The sequence below is a fragment of the Leptosomus discolor genome, chromosome 11, assembly GCF_034619465.1.
Source record: "Leptosomus discolor isolate bLepDis1 chromosome 11, bLepDis1.hap2, whole genome shotgun sequence".
NCBI lineage: Eukaryota > Metazoa > Chordata > Aves > Leptosomiformes > Leptosomidae > Leptosomus > Leptosomus discolor.
The window spans coordinates 20,467,855-20,484,480 of NC_141401.1; the positions used below are offsets into that span (position 1 = coordinate 20,467,855).

The 16,626-nt window shown below is 41.3% G+C and overlaps 1 protein-coding gene across 1 annotated transcript in view; it reads right to left on the minus strand.

The window, feature by feature from the left end:
* The window catches only part of MYO5A (myosin VA), an 85,195-nt gene that overhangs the window by 38,568 nt on the left and 30,001 nt on the right, over nucleotides 1–16,626 (minus strand). Inside the window, exons 6-14 of the mRNA XM_086471340.1 lie at nucleotides 14,014–14,157; nucleotides 12,691–12,772; nucleotides 11,087–11,194; nucleotides 10,502–10,608; nucleotides 7,703–7,968; nucleotides 7,048–7,129; nucleotides 4,333–4,473; nucleotides 3,443–3,568; nucleotides 1,179–1,262 (exon numbers count right to left, since the gene is read on the minus strand). Of these exons, the coding sequence (XP_086327466.1) occupies nucleotides 1,179–1,262; nucleotides 3,443–3,568; nucleotides 4,333–4,473; nucleotides 7,048–7,129; nucleotides 7,703–7,968; nucleotides 10,502–10,608; nucleotides 11,087–11,194; nucleotides 12,691–12,772; nucleotides 14,014–14,157 (1,140 nt within the window). The remainder of the gene's footprint in view (nucleotides 1–1,178; nucleotides 1,263–3,442; nucleotides 3,569–4,332; nucleotides 4,474–7,047; nucleotides 7,130–7,702; nucleotides 7,969–10,501; nucleotides 10,609–11,086; nucleotides 11,195–12,690; nucleotides 12,773–14,013; nucleotides 14,158–16,626) is intronic.

A 16,626-nucleotide genomic window follows, 5' to 3' on the forward strand; every position in this document is an offset into this window, starting at 1 on the left:
CTTAGTGTTTAGACTGAACTAACACGACCTACTGAGCCTGCCCAAGCTGCTGTTATGCTCTTCTGGCAGCTGTGTCCCCGCCGTCCCTTACTCACTGGACTACACCCCTCGGAGAACCCCTGTACCTCCACCCTGCATAGCGCATGCCCCGCCACAGCAAAGCCAGAACTATGCAGGCGGCTGGTCCCTGCCAGCTCCCCGCCAGCTCCCCGAGGATGCCACCTGCCTCCCGCACACACAGTGACTGACTTCACTCAAACCACTTCAACACTTCTCTCAGTGGAAAGTCTGCAGTGATTTTTCATTATACTACAGGTTTTAATCATTTAGCTTCATATATCTGCTCAGAACAGAAACAGAAGAGAATAATGTTGGTTTTCCTGATAGCATAATTTTAAATAGCCTGTCCTTGATTCCCAGCTTCCGGGGCCATTAGAGCTAGCAAATTTCCAACAGCCATCACAGTGCAATGTCAAGTTAATTGCCTTTACCTTTCAGAAGAGAACAACTATCATTTTTACCATTAAAAAAAGCAGACAATGCCACTGAAGGCCTGTTCTATAATATTCCTCCACGCAGTATCTCTCAATTCAGATGTTATCTTTCTTTCATAGATCTCAAGATGGCAAGACTCCATAAATTGTGGTTTGTGTTCTTAGGGTCTATACATTTAATTTCTCTCTCATTTTGCTTCTGGAGCAGAACTTGTCTGTCCTCCAGAAATTTTCTGCTCAACTGTCAGGCCATAAACAACACGGAGTTTCTGTTTTCAGATAACAAAATAAGGGCTTAAGCCTTCTTATACTACTATAGTATATTAGAAGTTCTTGATGCCTTTACAGAAAACATAGCAAAGTTTTGTGAAAAGTAAAAAAATAAACCAAACACAAACCAAACCAAACCAAAAAAAAAAACCAACAACCAAACAAACAAAACCCAAAAACCCCAAAACAGTGAAATCAGTGGTTAAACATAGACTGATCTTACATGTAGCAAAATTAGGCTACAGGAATTTCTAAATTCATACAGATAGCCAAGGAAAACACAAACTATGTTCCATTTCAGTTGATCTGATACTAAGGGAGAAATATTTCCTAGCCTTGTAAGAAATTTTATATGACCCTTAATTCAAGGATTCATAACTGCAACAGAAGCAAAAATAAAATCCTTATACTAACCTTACTTGATTTTAGGACCTTAATTTGTTCTTCATAAACTGTGTCTTTATTCTTTTCCAAAAAGCCTTCACATTGATATTCCACCTGAAAACCATTTTTTAAAAAAGTATTAAAATATTTAATAAGAATATTTTGTATAGAAATCACCAACTGTAACAGTCATACTTAAAACACAGAATTCTTGTTGAAAATACCAGCCCCCCAGTGCATCTTTGTTAAATATAGATTTTCCTCAAAGAGAGTGCTTTCTAGTAAAACGTAAAACATTAAAACATATAGATGAACACTGTTACTGTGTTATCCCAGATATATTTCACTGCTGAGAGATGCCTGTGGTGAGATAGCATGATTGAAAGGTTACAGTCAAGATGAAGAATCACAACGTGTGTCACGCATCTCCTTCACTGAAGTTATCAGGGATGCAAAATTGTGTGAAATCCAGATGCAGCTGAGAACAAAGTATCTCATCTCATCAGCTGAGAGGCAATAAGGCCTGCAGCTTACAAAAAATGCCTCATTTGTACTCAGAAAGACTATTTTTACCAGAAGCAATAAAAAGTCTGAACGTTGTGACAATAGATAACAACAAGACACAATGGAGTGTCCTGGACCAAAGAACAGCCAGAGCATCAGATGAAAACCTAGTATTTATCACACTGTCCTAAATTCAAGGCTGAAAACCCAAAAGCTATTGTCAAAAGCCTATACCTTAGAACTCAATATTAAATAATGTAAGTATGCTAACTCTAATGAAGTGTCTTATGGTCACTCTTCAATCTTCTATCAGCAGAAGTGCAGACTATAAAATACCAGAGCAGACCCTTAGAGCAATTTTGCTCTTTCAGAGCAGACAGATTGAGGGCCAGCAGCAGCCCTTCTTTCAGTAGAGCCATTTATGAGTGCTTAGATGAATACACTACACCTCGAGCTGCAAAACATTTAAAAAAAACTCCTAGGGGGGGAGAAGGCAGAGGATCTCCTCGAGGTCTGTCCAGAGCTGAAAGCCTCGGGTACCATTCATGTCTTACTGCGGGAGACAATGCCAGGAGAGGGCAGCAGAATCTCTGCCTTCTCCCAGAGAAGACAACGCCAAGACACAGAGGTTACTAACCTGCCAGCTATAGCTTTATTTTTTCCAAGATGTCTGTATGCATTCATGTAAGCACACAGGAGAGCATAAAATGCTTAGCACAGAGAGCGCATCCGAGCCTAGAGCTTTGCCAACACCTGCTTGGAACTACCAAGCTTTCCTTGGCACTCACTGCTCAGACTAGGCACAGGAAAGCCTTGTTTTCAAATATCAAAGTTTGGCCTAGTGAACAGTATATGAAATACTAATTAAAACCTTCTTGCTCTCTCACCCCCCAAATAAAACAGAACTCATGAATCTAAACAGTTACAGAGATGTTCTTGCTGCTTTCATTAAGGTAACACTAGATGTAACAGGAACAGGACCATTCTATGCATAAATTCAAAAACCTGGGAGAAATCAAGTGGAGGCAAATAAAGGCCTCCAACCACCCATGTCAGCATGTACAGACCTACTGGTAAGAATCCCAGAGCTCCTCCAAACTTTTTTTGACAAAGCTGACAATGTTCTGAGGCAGCTTCTTTGTTTACCAGGACAATAAGCTTAAATAGGATCTTAAAGTTTTTTATTTTATTTTAACCTGAGGATTTGCTCAGTTTGATGATGCACTGTGGGAGCTGAACAGTGCCTGCACTCCACTGAGCCACCCCTCATCCAGCTTCCTAGAGATGGCTGCTCACTGGCCAGCAGAGGCAAGGGTGCGAGCAGTACAGGCTGCTCCAGCAATGCCAAAAGAAGGGTGTGTTGGCCTCTTTCCTGTTTGCAGATGAAGATCGCAGCAAAACCAACATCATTTGCTCTTTAACTACAACTACAGGGAGACACATGATTTTCTGTTTTGTGTATTTCTATAGCACAACAGGAATTGATACAATTATGCTGTGAATTGCAAATACAGTAAGCTGACATGTTTTGAAAAAGGATGGTTAGTGGTTACAGCATGTGACAGGAGTCAGTAGCTCTTGTTTGTGTTCCTGGCTCTGCACAGCTGAAGGTCAACTTTCTTCTCCTGATCGGGTGTACGGGCGGGCACACATTTTGCAAGAAGCCAAGTAGAGCCTGGGATGCCGCTGCACAATTCCTGCCCACCCCAGCCGCCCACCCCAGGACCCTTCCCCACGCATGTGCTCAGCAACACCAGCCCAAAAGGAGGTACTGGAGGAAAAGTCCTTACCTTGTCAGCAAAGTGCTTGATGATAAAAGCCTTATTTGACAAACGTGGTTTTTCAAAGAGGGCACATTTATTCAAATGAGTATTATATAGTTTTTGGGCCCAAGTGTCATCTGAGCCTTTTGGCATCTACGGAAGAGAGCACACAGCCATTTAAAACGTCTTGAAAACTTTTCAGTAGCAAAAGAAACTCAGACGACAGGGGACAGCACTTTGTGGTTTACTTTCAAACTCCAACTCCTCAGATTTCCAGCACTGCCATTAGCAAGGAAGCCGGTAACCAGCTATGCACTTGCCTTCCCAACACACTGGGTGCAGCCCAGCAGCAGCTGTAGCTGCTCTGTGACCCACACAACGCTAGTAACACTTTCAGTGTCACACTCCTGAAGGCAAGTTATCTGACTGAGCAGCACCTCAGCGGGTCAGAACTCCTCCACCACAGTTAGCAATTGCTTGTAAGGCTTTGTGATATGCAAGAACCCCAAGCTGGGTTTCCACTGAAGCAGACACCACACACCATACCTTGTACATGGCTTGGCATAGATTAAACTAAAAGGTGAGACACCAAGTGAGAGGCAATTTGGAGAAATCTGACAGAACCAAAAAGACTGCACTTGCTGCACTCAGGAAAGAGAAAGTTGCCAGAATCAAAACAAAGGTTGATCGGAGACCCAGAAACAGATACAGACACATGATGGAGAGGAGGGAAAAAGAGCATGACTAAAACAAATTTTTCTCCTCCTGTAATTGCCAATTCTGTTTGTACATTCTCCAAATCCTTTCAACAGCAGACTGTCAAAATGATGGCTGTAGGCAGATGCCTTTTCCCTGCGAGGCCCCAGCAGCAGGACAGCTGACAACCTCTTTCTTCATGAAAGCCCTTGAACACACACCTTGCACTCCTCATCCAACAGATCCAGAATTCCCATTTTGGCCTCTATGAGGTTTATGCAAGGCTGATTGTCGTAGAAATCAATCAAGGTCCATGGTATTTGTTCCTTCATATATTCTTCTTGTTCCAGCTTAAAGACATGCTACAGGGCAAAAAGAAAACAGTTTTCTGTAAAATAAAATGCAGAATAAATACATTGAACTCTCACTTGAATTCATCTTGGCACATTAATCCAGGCTGTCAAGTGACACACTAGTTCAACTGAAGTTGAAGTTTAACTTGAACTTAAGTTGAAGTTAAACTTGAAGTTTAACAAGTCAGTGTATGAAAAATAAATTAACCTTTTTTCCTGGCCTAAAAACAACAGATCAAATTAAAGTGCTCGTCCACAGCAAATAAGGTCTACTTTTTCCTATCTTTTTACTATATTGTCCCACAATTACCATAAGCTCTTTTATCTTACTAAAAAAACAACACGAAACCCAGAAATAGCCTCAAGTGCAGGAACAGTAACTTATAAAGTGGGATGTGCCATGCATTTATGATTTTAAGTTATGAATACTGCTCTATTTCAAGTAAAATTTCACTATAAATACTTCTGTTTCCTTGTAAAAGAACAGAGCTCCATTTTCTCTTAAATGGCTGCTGATTTTTTTCTAAGATGACGCATTGCATTAAAATATACTCTTCAGCAAAACCCTGCAAGAATGACTCTAGGACTATTGGCACAAGAAATCCTTTAAGCAAAATTTTGTGGAAGACTTATCTGGTAAAAAGATCAGTAAAACAATGTAGTTGTATATTTATTCAAAAATATTATCACAAAAAACCTGCACAGCTTTAATGAAATGTGCATAGGAGATGAATTAAAACTTCAGGGAAAAAAGACAGTAAGATATTAAACAGGAAAAATGTGGTCTTAATAGCACAAGCACTCTTTTTAAAAACAAAGAGACCGCTGACTCCAGTTATTTTAAATGACATTTTAACTCCCACTTACATTTTAACACACACTAACTGCTCTGGCAGGCAGAACTGAACTCAGAGCACACCCTACCAAGCAGCAAAGAGCAGCGCTGTGGGCAGGGTTTGGGGGGCTGCCGCAAACACCAGCACTCGTGGAGCCGGCCTCAGCTGCCCCCGAGCTCAGTGCCCAAGCCCACAAACGCCTCGCAGCTCTCTGGCACGCCTCTGCCAGACAGCAGAAAACTACCCTGATAAAGGAGTGCATCCCTTTTATTTCACTAGATTAACGCCATCCTTTCCAAAGCAGTGCTCCTTGACGCTGCCCACGGGAGCCATTCCCGCCCCGCCGCCTAATGGCGGCGTTACACGCCGAGTGACTTCCTGACAGGAAAGCCAACAGTTGCGTTTTATCGGCGAGTCATATCACACCTAAGTCCTGAAAGAAAACATAAAACCACTTCTCCACTGTAAAGGCATTCATGTGGTGAAAAACACCTTTAGACCTGACTTCCCTTCGGGCTGTGGGTGGTCAGGCAGGGGAAGGGTGGCCAGGGAGGCTGGGCAGGCTGCGGAGACCCAGAGGCGGCTGGGCAGTCCCCGACCGGCCTGCTCCGGGCAACACGCGAAGGCCTGCTGGCTGCTGCCACAGACACAGGGCTGCAATTTAAAACAACTCCCACCCCATGTACCTGCATGGCATCCCAAGGGGTCTGTGTCCACCAGCGCTGGGTTTGGTAGCTCGGCGAGGCATCAACACGAAAGCCCTGTTGTCTCATCCTTCGTGAGGCCAGTGCTTACAGCAACACAGCATGAGAGGGAAGGGAACGTGGGGACAGGGATCTTCACTAAGGCAGCGAACCCTTACAATTCTGACAGCGACTAGGTTTTTGCTGCAGAGCTGAGAAAACTCCAAGCTACCTTGCACTTGGCAGTTACGACATCCTGCTTATGGAGCTGAAGCCAGCTGTGGCACTACCAGAACGCAAAGGGCACACCGGGCTGGAAAGCCAGCCTCCGCTCCAGCACCCAGCTTACTCCCTGGCGTGCATCCCGGCTGCTGGGATGAGCAACGGCACGGGGGGATCCGGTCCTGCGAGCACACCCTGCTATTGAGCTACACGCATAAAAAGAGAGTTCAAAGCTATTCCCATATTGCAGCACAGCCTAGCAACAAATCTGGCATAAATAACTTGCCTCATCATTATGCAGGTAAGCTATGTAATTACAAACGTCACTAGGGCTGAGGGGAGAGAAAGAATCGTGATCTCTCTGGAGGAGGGGGAAGAGGCGCCTCTTGCCACACGTCAGTCATCAACTTCAGGATGAGGCTGAAAACCCTCAAAAAATAATGACAGGAGAGGAAGTGTGGGTGGCAGATTCCCAGCAGCAAAGCCCAGCTCTCTGCTTCCCATGCACAGGCTCTCGTTGGAGGTTACGGAGACACAGCTAACTCCAACTTCATCCACATGGTGCCCTCACTGACAGGCAATCTCGGGGTCTTAATTGCCAAGCACTGCTTCTCTCTTGTAATTGTTACTGTGATCAGAATTTCAAATAGTCCCAGAGCAGCAGTTAGTCATAAAATCTATTTCTAGGAGACAGACAATCTTTCCCCATCCCCCAAAGCCCGTGTCCAGGACAGTTGGTTAATAGACTGAAGGAATTCATCGTATCCACTGGGGACCCAATTAGCAGAATGGACTTGGGTGAAGGGAAAAGGAAGAGGAAATGCCAGTCATTTCCTACGTACCATATTGAACTGCTGCTGCAGTTTTTCATTGGCATAGTTGATACAGAACTGTTCAAAGCTGTTGATTTCGAATGTCTCAAATCTGAAAGATGCAGATACTCAAAATTACTAGTGCAGTGAAAAAAAAACAGATTAAATGACCCTATAATTTTAAATTCCCTCCATTCAGTCAAATTCATTGCATTATTCCAGGCACAACACAACACAATCAAGCAACAAAGCACACAGTAGAACGGCAAATTGCAGTACGCGGGCAATTCAGTGATGGTCCCTGTTTTGGCAGGGATGAGGAACACAGGGAAGGGACTGATGTTCCTGGAGAGCATGTTAGTTATGTCTGTCCTCTCTAGAAGTGTCAACCTGGAGGAACCATAAGATCGCGATTCCCTTGTAACTCTCCCCAGTGCAATACATAAAGGAACTACCAAGAGCAAAAATATGAAATCCCACTATAAATGTCAAACCTGACAGTCAAGACAAAGATCTTAGACAGCATGTCAAAACTAAACACCTACTTCCTTCAGCTGGAATAAGCAGCTGCTAAAGGTTTAGGGTTTTTTTGTGTAATCCATGCAGTGCTACATGATAAAAACAAAGATGCTTTGCAGTAAGATAATTACGTAAGAGGTGTCATATCTCTGACAAAAAGACTCACCCATAAATGTCCAACACTCCAATGAAAGAATGCTGTTTTACAGTAGCGTGAAGGGCTTTGTTTACATGATCTACAATCCAGTTAAAGAGATTAGCATAGATATGTTTGGCGAGTGCATCTCTGGCATTGATGGCATGAAGTTTAGAAATTGGCTTGATGTAGGTTTCAGTGGCAGTTGCGAGCTTCCTATGGCAAAGCCAGTGGGCCATCTCTTCATACTCCACGCCCATGAGGTCACAGAAGATGGTGAGGGGTTCGTGCTTGGGCTAATAAAAACAATCTCATTAGGTCTTGAAACAGTATTACCAATAGCACACAGGCAGTCACATAATCAGAACTGCCTGCTTGCAGTGATCCAACGATAAGCAGTAACAGCAGCTTCCTCAGCTCTTCCTCCTTCAAAACGTAACAAGTTCCCTACCCACTTATCACATTCACATCACTGAAGTGAATTAGTGAATCACAGTTTCCCCAAAGGCATTTTACTATACTTGTGTTCACCAAAAAGCCCCCATGTGGAGGGAACCTGCAACCTTCACAAAAATGAATCACCCAGCTTTGCAAGGATGGACTTGGTATTTTGAATTCTTGTAAGTAACTGTCTCAGTTTCGAGTGAAGAAGCTCGAAAACTGCAGAGGACAGGACATCTGCTGTGTGCTGGGGACAGAATGGACTACAGCTCCTGAGTGATGCTCTCGTCTGCTCGTACACACCCACGGCAGAGAGTGACGGGCAATGGGGCATTGCAGCCCAAGCCAAAGGCGAAGAGGAAGAAGTGTGGAAGGGCTTTAGCGCTCTGGTCTCGGTATTTAAAACAGTGTTTTCTCAGTGAATTCTGGAGACAAACATTAAGATATTAGAGCATAGAAATGATGTTCTCTAACTCTCAAATTGGACTGTACAAATGAAAAAACTGACCTTTGTTTAACTGGGTAAAATCAACTAGCAAGGCTTGCACACTGAGATGGGTATATGTAAGATTTCTGCATAAAAATCAATGCAGTGTGTTTACCACTCAATGAGTTAAGATACTGCACCTTGTGACTACCAAGCAAGCAATAGCTAGAAATCAAGGAGGACAGACAGGTCTTTCCTCCCAAGGAACTCCCGTAACACTATTCCTCATCACGCTCACTTTGCACCCAGTGGCTCAGCAGCACACGGACAAGCAGCATCTTGACAAGGACAGATTACAGGGGACTGTGACTACACGCCCAGTAACTTCAGTGTACATCAGCTTTATCTTCCTGTTTCCACACCCTTCTGACTTCCCTGGGGCTTCTTCCAGTCCTTACAGCATACACAATGCTGTTACACCTCCAAAATCCAGTTAACAGAGCATGTCTTCTTTCAGTTTAGCCATAGCACTTTACCTGGCTCAGGAGATCATAATAAAGTAATAACAATAATAACGAACACTGCACAAAAGCATGTCACATTAGGGCTACTCAAGCTGACATTAAACAAACTGATGCATTCACACAGCACCACGCAGAGCTCTTCGCTGAGCTCCCTGCAGCACCACCATTGCATCACCACACCAGCGCTTCCCAGGTAGGCCAGTCTGCACAGCGACAGAGCTCTGCAATGACATGCCTATTGTCAGAGAACAGCATAGCTCAGGCAGCGGATGCCACTGAGCAGACATTCACCACTGCCTGCTAGATGATTACCATGTCAGGGTAGGACTGCATAGGAACTTGCAGCTCTGTACTAGCTCATTCAGTGGGATTCCTGCATTGGAGATACCCATCACAACACAGGCTCGCTCACCAAGTCCTGGGGCTCATCAGCTTTATACCTGTGATCACTAAATGACACTTTCTTTGTAGTGAAAATCCTTTTAAGACACTCCAAAGAGCCAGACTATCGCTGTGGTTTCACAGCAGCTATCCCTTAGATCCCACGGACAGACGGTGTCAGACCAGGCACGCTGATCATCCATGGCCCAACGAAGGACCTATTGTCTCAGCTCCAGAAACTGCTACTGCAGATTCTTGAGAAAGTGACTGATAGTAAAATGAGAAAAAAAAAACCCTGCAACTGTTGTGACTATTTTAAGAGAGAGAAAGATGAAGGCTGAGTAGTCCAGCAGTAGACGTTCAAGGAAAGGCAAAAGGAGAAACTGGTCACTTGTGAATCCATGGAAGAGGGACAAGCCAGATCTTTTTCGTTTCTCATCTCCAGAATATGGACTTCAGTGAGAAGCCTTGGTCCCCACTGAAAGTGAAGGTTTTTTTCACATCAGACTATGTAGTCCTCATTGCTGACCTCCACAAAGGTAAAAAAGGACTGATAAAACCACGACACTTAGATGAGTCACACAAATCACGTCTGTATATCCTATGCGTATGTCTAGACATCCCAGAGGACTTTGCAAAGCATTTGCTTTGCAATTATTGAGGCAATTTTGGCATTTAACATTAAAAAAAAAAATCTGCAAAGCATTTACTGTGGGCAGGGAATGTATTCATGTAGGAATATAAAGATCTAGACACCTGCCCAGGACTTCAAAGCTCGCATGTCTGGTAGACTTTTCTAGGACAGATCAATTACAGTTTTGAAATGAAATTAAGGGAGCCACTGTTATAATAGAGATAATACTGTCTGAAGTCTCTAAACTGAGAAGAGTTGAATCCATCTGCAAAAAAGAACTGTGAAAATGTTAACAAATTAGAAATAAACATATTGCTTGCATTTTTATATTGCTACTTTGCTTCAGAAGAGGTTCCTGTAAACAAGCAGAAGGCAGAACTGTCAGAGCAGAAACCATGCCCTGCAGCTCGTCTGCTACTCACAGGAATAGTGCAGCTGTCAGAATCCCGAGATGCAAACTCCACGTTGCCCAAGTGAAGGATGCCAGCAAGGATTCGAAAAATTCCCATCTGGTAGGAATCACTAATCCCTAAAAACGACGAATAAAACGTTTTGAATGGAGAGAGAAAGAAAGAATCACGAGCTGCAGTGGATGAAAAAGTCAGTGACCACTCCATATTTTTTTCAGACACTTTGGCATTTAACAGTACTGCTTGGCTCCACTTTTATTAAAAACAACTTACAACCAGATGCAAAAAAAAATCCATTAAAATTAACTATTTATTTTGCTGTTTCAGAATGCTTTGTCAGTGACCTCCAACACCATGTATCCTACACCAAGAGAATCCACCATTTATGTTCCTATAATGCCTGCTCCTCCTACACTAGGTATGTGATTCCACCGCAATTTAAATACCGTCTTAATGCATTAAAAGTATCTCAGTCCAAATTTTATCAAACTCTCCTGTTTTTAAACACAACAGAGTATGAAGAAAATACACACACACGATGTAGATAACGCTTACTAGTGTATCGGATTTGGGATATAACCGCGTTTCACAAATTACCTAGCAAAGTGCACGCCTGCCTGGTGTTTACCATTTCCTTAGCATCATCAACACCGTCAATCACAGGGCTTCCACCTTGCTTTGTATAGTGAAAGTAATTTGCATTCCCTATAAGAGAAAAAACAAACCTTTTACACACACTGATGTGGAAATTCCCAGCACATCTGTAAAGCTGCGTAATGATTAAGTTGCTCTTGGCAGAATCCAAGATTTGAAACGTGTCAGTATATTTTTGCCTTCTGGTCATAGGACCCACTTATTCTGGAGAAGAATTTTTTCAAGATTTAACAGTGCAAATAAGTATTCTTAAGCTACCTGGTTCCTACAACAGGCCCTCAAGCATATTCTCTACCTTGGTTCAGACTTCCACACCTGTGGAATAATCACTTTGGAAGCAATTATTCTCCAAGTCTGAGCCAACCACTCAAGTGGTAGGTGCAGGGCGGACAGCAGCACCACTTTCCAATTACGTGGCATATATTATTATGCCATTATTGCAGCAGGATATTTAAAAAAATTGTATCTTGCCTATTTTCGCCTTGCTTCTAATTTATGATCTGGTTTAGTCTTATGAATATCTGTGATCCATTCTGATTGAAAAGTCATGGTTGGAGAACTGGTAGCTTCGGACCACTCTGGGGACAGCACTGGGCTTCACTGGGAGAGCAGCAGCTCTCCTGGGTAGTGTGTAAATTCCTGCGGTTTCAGTGGCCATGCTTCCAGCTGCAGTAAGAGACCTCTTTTCTTCTGATCTGCTAAGGCTTCAAGCGCACTGAAAGAGGAGTCTGCTAAATGGCTGCTTTAGTTATAATTATATCAGTGCCTTTCCTTCCTGCGTCAGCAGATGTGAATCCTAAATGTGCCAGGACAGTGCAGAAGAGCAGAGAAACACTTTAAAACTAGATTGGTATTTCAGAAATCAGCACCAACAGGCCATGCAGTTTTCCCACTATGAAGCTAACTTTTAAAAATATACAAGAAACACTGAAATTTAGATCGAATTTTAAAAATGACGAGATGATTGCCTGTCCCAAGGTCATCATCATGCCTTTCTTTTACAAAGTACCAGTTCCTGTTAAACGAGAAACCTTTCCTTTACCAACATTTTAATTTGAAAAATTAAAAAATTCACTTATCAGCTTTGTGATCATCAGCTTAGCAGAGACGGCAAAGTAATTGTTGGTAACAGCCCAAGTGAAAGTATGCAGGTGCAAGATAAGATTTTCAGGTGATTATACTAGAAATTGTAAAATTCTCTGGTAGCTGGAGCCATGGGAAAAAAAGGTTTTAAAGGACCAAGAGAAGAGAATGTCACCATTGCCACCAGAAAGCTACTCTGGAATCCAGGACATAGCAAGTCCTAGTGATCATAACTGCACTGTATTAGAGAAGGCTGAATAAACAAATCTGTTACTTTCACTTTATCTGAAAAACACAAAGTCTGAAATCTGCCAGTTTAGTTATTTTCATCATATTTTAGTATTTGAAGGATTAAAAGTTTAGAATTTAAAAGCCAGCAATTCTTTTGGTTCTATGGCTCAAAAAGCTCAGAGATGCTGCTACGCACCTACAACTGCACAATACAATGAATGGGAAATTCATACCTAATCGTAGAGTTTTAAATTCAGGTAACGCTGCAGAGGCACAAAGTTGGTAAAAGATGTGGTAATTTCTCTCCTCTTCTGCCTTTAAAAAGAAAGGAATTGTTTATTTTTCACAACTTAACAAGTGCCAGAAACATCCGTGAGTAGAAAAGAATGACTACGTCTAATGCTTTCTCTAGCATTACATGAAGAGCATAGAAGCCGCACGGAAAAAGGAAAGATAGATCAGCATCTATCATTCCCTTCTTCATTAGTTTAATCCATTTTCAACAGCAAGAAGCATGCAGACATTTTAATTTCAAAAAAAATGCATGATTTCACTTTTCAGAACTGTGGATTACTATTAAATATAGATCAGGATTCTATGGGTGGGTGAAATGATCACACTTAAAAGCTTTTCATTTTCCAAAAATAACTAATACCATTTGCCTCAGCATTTATCGTAAGCTGGTGAAGGGAGTATCTTTCTTGCCAAGGCAAAGATGGAATTTTAAAATGAAGGACAAACACAGCTCAGAAGGTTATGACTCATGACAAACACCATAATTTTGAACTTAAGTGCTCCTAATTTCATAATTTCAAAACACACACAAAAAAAAAAAAAAAGGAAAAAAAGAAGAAAATACTCTCTTCCAGCAAGAAGGGTCTCATTTTAAAAATATACAACAGTACTGCACGTAACACCTCCATATACTGCAAACTGTAACTATATGTTTTATACGTTTAGGCAGCCAGTCAAGGGTAGGTTCATTTTTACTGAACATCAGACTATAAGCTAAGCAAAGATGGAGAGGAAGTGTGGGAGACAAAAGGGTTGTGGATCGCTTCAAGTATGAAATACCAAAATGAAGGGAGTTCAAGAAAGACAAAATTACATATTCTCATTTGGCTAAATAATGGCAATTAAGACTTATTCATAAGCATTGCAATAGCAGTGGGTTTTAACAAGAGATTGAAAGTGAGCTGAGATGGCAGCTTTACAAACCACAACAGAGAGCTCTTCTTGAGCATGGGTGCTTTCCTAGGTTTTGAAGCCCTATTCTATAATACTATGGTAAGCACAAACTCTTACCCAGCAGTGCACTGGAAGTATTTCATGTTTAAAAACACAGCCTTTTAATACACATTTTACAACTACGAATAATTCATATAATGAAGGGCTGACTTGGTTTTCCTTTTCTGCCCCCTCCCCACATGTGCTGTATTACAAACACATTATTACAGCCATCTCTTCGGAGAGATAACTAATATCAGCAAGAAATAGCTTTTTCTTTTAAAGCACAGTCACACAAATATGCAATAAGACGACTGCATCAGTATTACCTGAAACACCACTCTCGATTTTTCCAAGAGGTAAGTTCTCATGTTAGCACCAATGATTCGATACCTCTTATCAAAACCAATTTCAATGTATTTCCCAAAGCGACTGCTGTTGTCATTCCTCGTAGTTTTGGCATTTCCAATAGACTGAAAAAAGGGAATATTGTGACGGTTAAACAGCTTTTAGAAATTACCAAATCTATTTAATCATCTACATGGCTCATAAGCACTTAACAACATCAGTTCTGTCCTAGTTTCAAAATAATCAAGAATTTATTAAAGAGCAATCTCTGCCTGGTCAGCAAGTTACATCACTATATGGTTATTTCATTAACGCAAGATCAGGAGCTGACCTTCCTAGCAATGATTTCACCTCCACATACTCTAATTTTCCAGATAAAAATCCTTCTTTGCTCTCCGAAGTCTTTTAAAAGGAATTAAAGTCTAACAAAATGCTCACATACACCTGTATTTCTTCTAAGGACTTAATAAAACTATAACAATTATTTCACACTGTATATATTCTCATATATATCTATGTACAGATATATGTACAGTACTTGCAACCTCTGAAAATCTACCTATCATAAACCCACAGGCCAGCAAACAGTCCCTATGTTCTGTCTGGCTAACAGTTTATTATTGTTATTACTCTATAATCAACCACATCTCCAAACTACTCCTGAAAACAAATCATTATAAAGTATTTACTGTGTGCCTGAATATAATCTAAAAATTAACACGTACAGAATCATGTAATTTGCCTGAAACTGAATCCCTTCCACAGCAGCTTGGTTACTGACTCCGAGCCAGTCTTCAATGCTGCCCCACGCGCCTAACTTTCTTAGATTAATTCAATACAGCTTCATACACAATAAGCAATATTTAATGTTTCTCCTCTACAGTATGTGGTCTTGGGGTGCCAGGGCAAATGGTGACTGTGGTTCCTAAATGGTCTTAGTGCACCTCTGCCTTACCTCACCAGTGTTAGGATTCACCCCCCAACCGGTACCAGCTGGATATATCAGAATTCAAGGCACGCAAATCACAACATGCTGAACTTCAAAGAAAAGCATTTTCTCTTCCTAATTAGATCATGTTTTAGACATCATATAGCAATTCACCTTCCAAACAAATCCTAAAGCCATCTCTGTGTCAAAAGTCATGGCATCTGGAGTAATTCAGGTACAGCACACTGCCTTTCATCATACGCCACTGTGTGTCTGTTACCAAGGACCTAACTTTGAAATGCACCGTAACGGAACAACAGAGTTGTATCTATGTCCTAGTTTCCCAGTTCATGTAGCCATCCATAGGACTTTGTACTGAAATAAAACTTGGGAAAAACAATGAGAGCAAGTAGCAATGCTGAGTATTGGTATTCCCAATCTGCAAACGAAAGGCCAGTGAATTGGTACGGGCTAGCTGGGTACAGCGGGGATCAGACTTTCAGAAACCCCACTGCAGCAGGAGCAGCACGCACGCCTGACTGAGCAGATGTCAACATGGGTATCAAAGGTACAGTTGCTATAAAGGATGTAAGAACAAATTGCATCTCTGCAGTTCTAAGAAATACTAAATTCATTCAAACTAAACGTACTCAAACTGCATTTCTTGTCTTTTCAAATTATTGCTACTGTGATGTATTGTGGTGGTGATGGTAGCAATATATTACAGTATTTTCAGAAAACAATTATTAGTTTCAAAGTTATTACTTATAAAGACAGTTAAGAAAGTCTTTGGTATTATAAGATCGCTTTCCAGAGCACGTACTAAGCTGTACAATCCACAACAATTCACATAGCTATACAGGGTAACAAAGAACGAGAGGCAGGAAATTACATACAAAGATGTGTTTTAAGACTCGACAATTTCTACATTTGCAATAGGAAGACTGTATATATTTATTGACAACAAAACTAATTATTCAAATAGTTGCTAGAAATGCATAGCGGTCAGCTGATATTACAGAGTATTTAGTAGGCAAAGATGATGTGAACTTCTGACACTAACGATGGTAGCTCATAAAATGGTGATGTTTAGGTTGTCCAAATAGAAATTAAAAAATAAAATTACCTTCTGCTCCTAAGATTTTACAATTAACTTAGCAAATGAGGAGTGTCCCGTTTCTAAAATTAATTCCTCATTTTCTTCCTAATCTACATGGATTAATTTGTGTTTCTGCTGATTTATCAACTGAAGAGATCGAAACATTAATTCTACTACTCTAGAGTCTGTCTCAACACCAGATTTCACAACACTCACTCTAAAGTTTATTTAAAGTTCAAGAGTTTGAAGTTAAAAGGATAATTTTCATCCAATTATTACAATGTTTAAAGTAATTGAAATTTTAGATATACTCAGGTTCATGAAATCGTTGTTATCCCTAGAAAATAAAGACCACCGTTGGGGTTTTTTTAGATAAAAGAAGGCATGGATGGAAAGTTCATTTCTAGTCCTCAATTCAAATTTCCTTGCTTTGGAAATTAAATCAGACAACTAGTGGTGAGCTGATGGCCACCGACTGGGAGGTGGGCTCCAAGGAGTGAGAGAGAAGGATGTTTGGTTTGGGCTTTGAGACCAAACAGACGTGGCACAGGGAAAGCTGTAGACAGT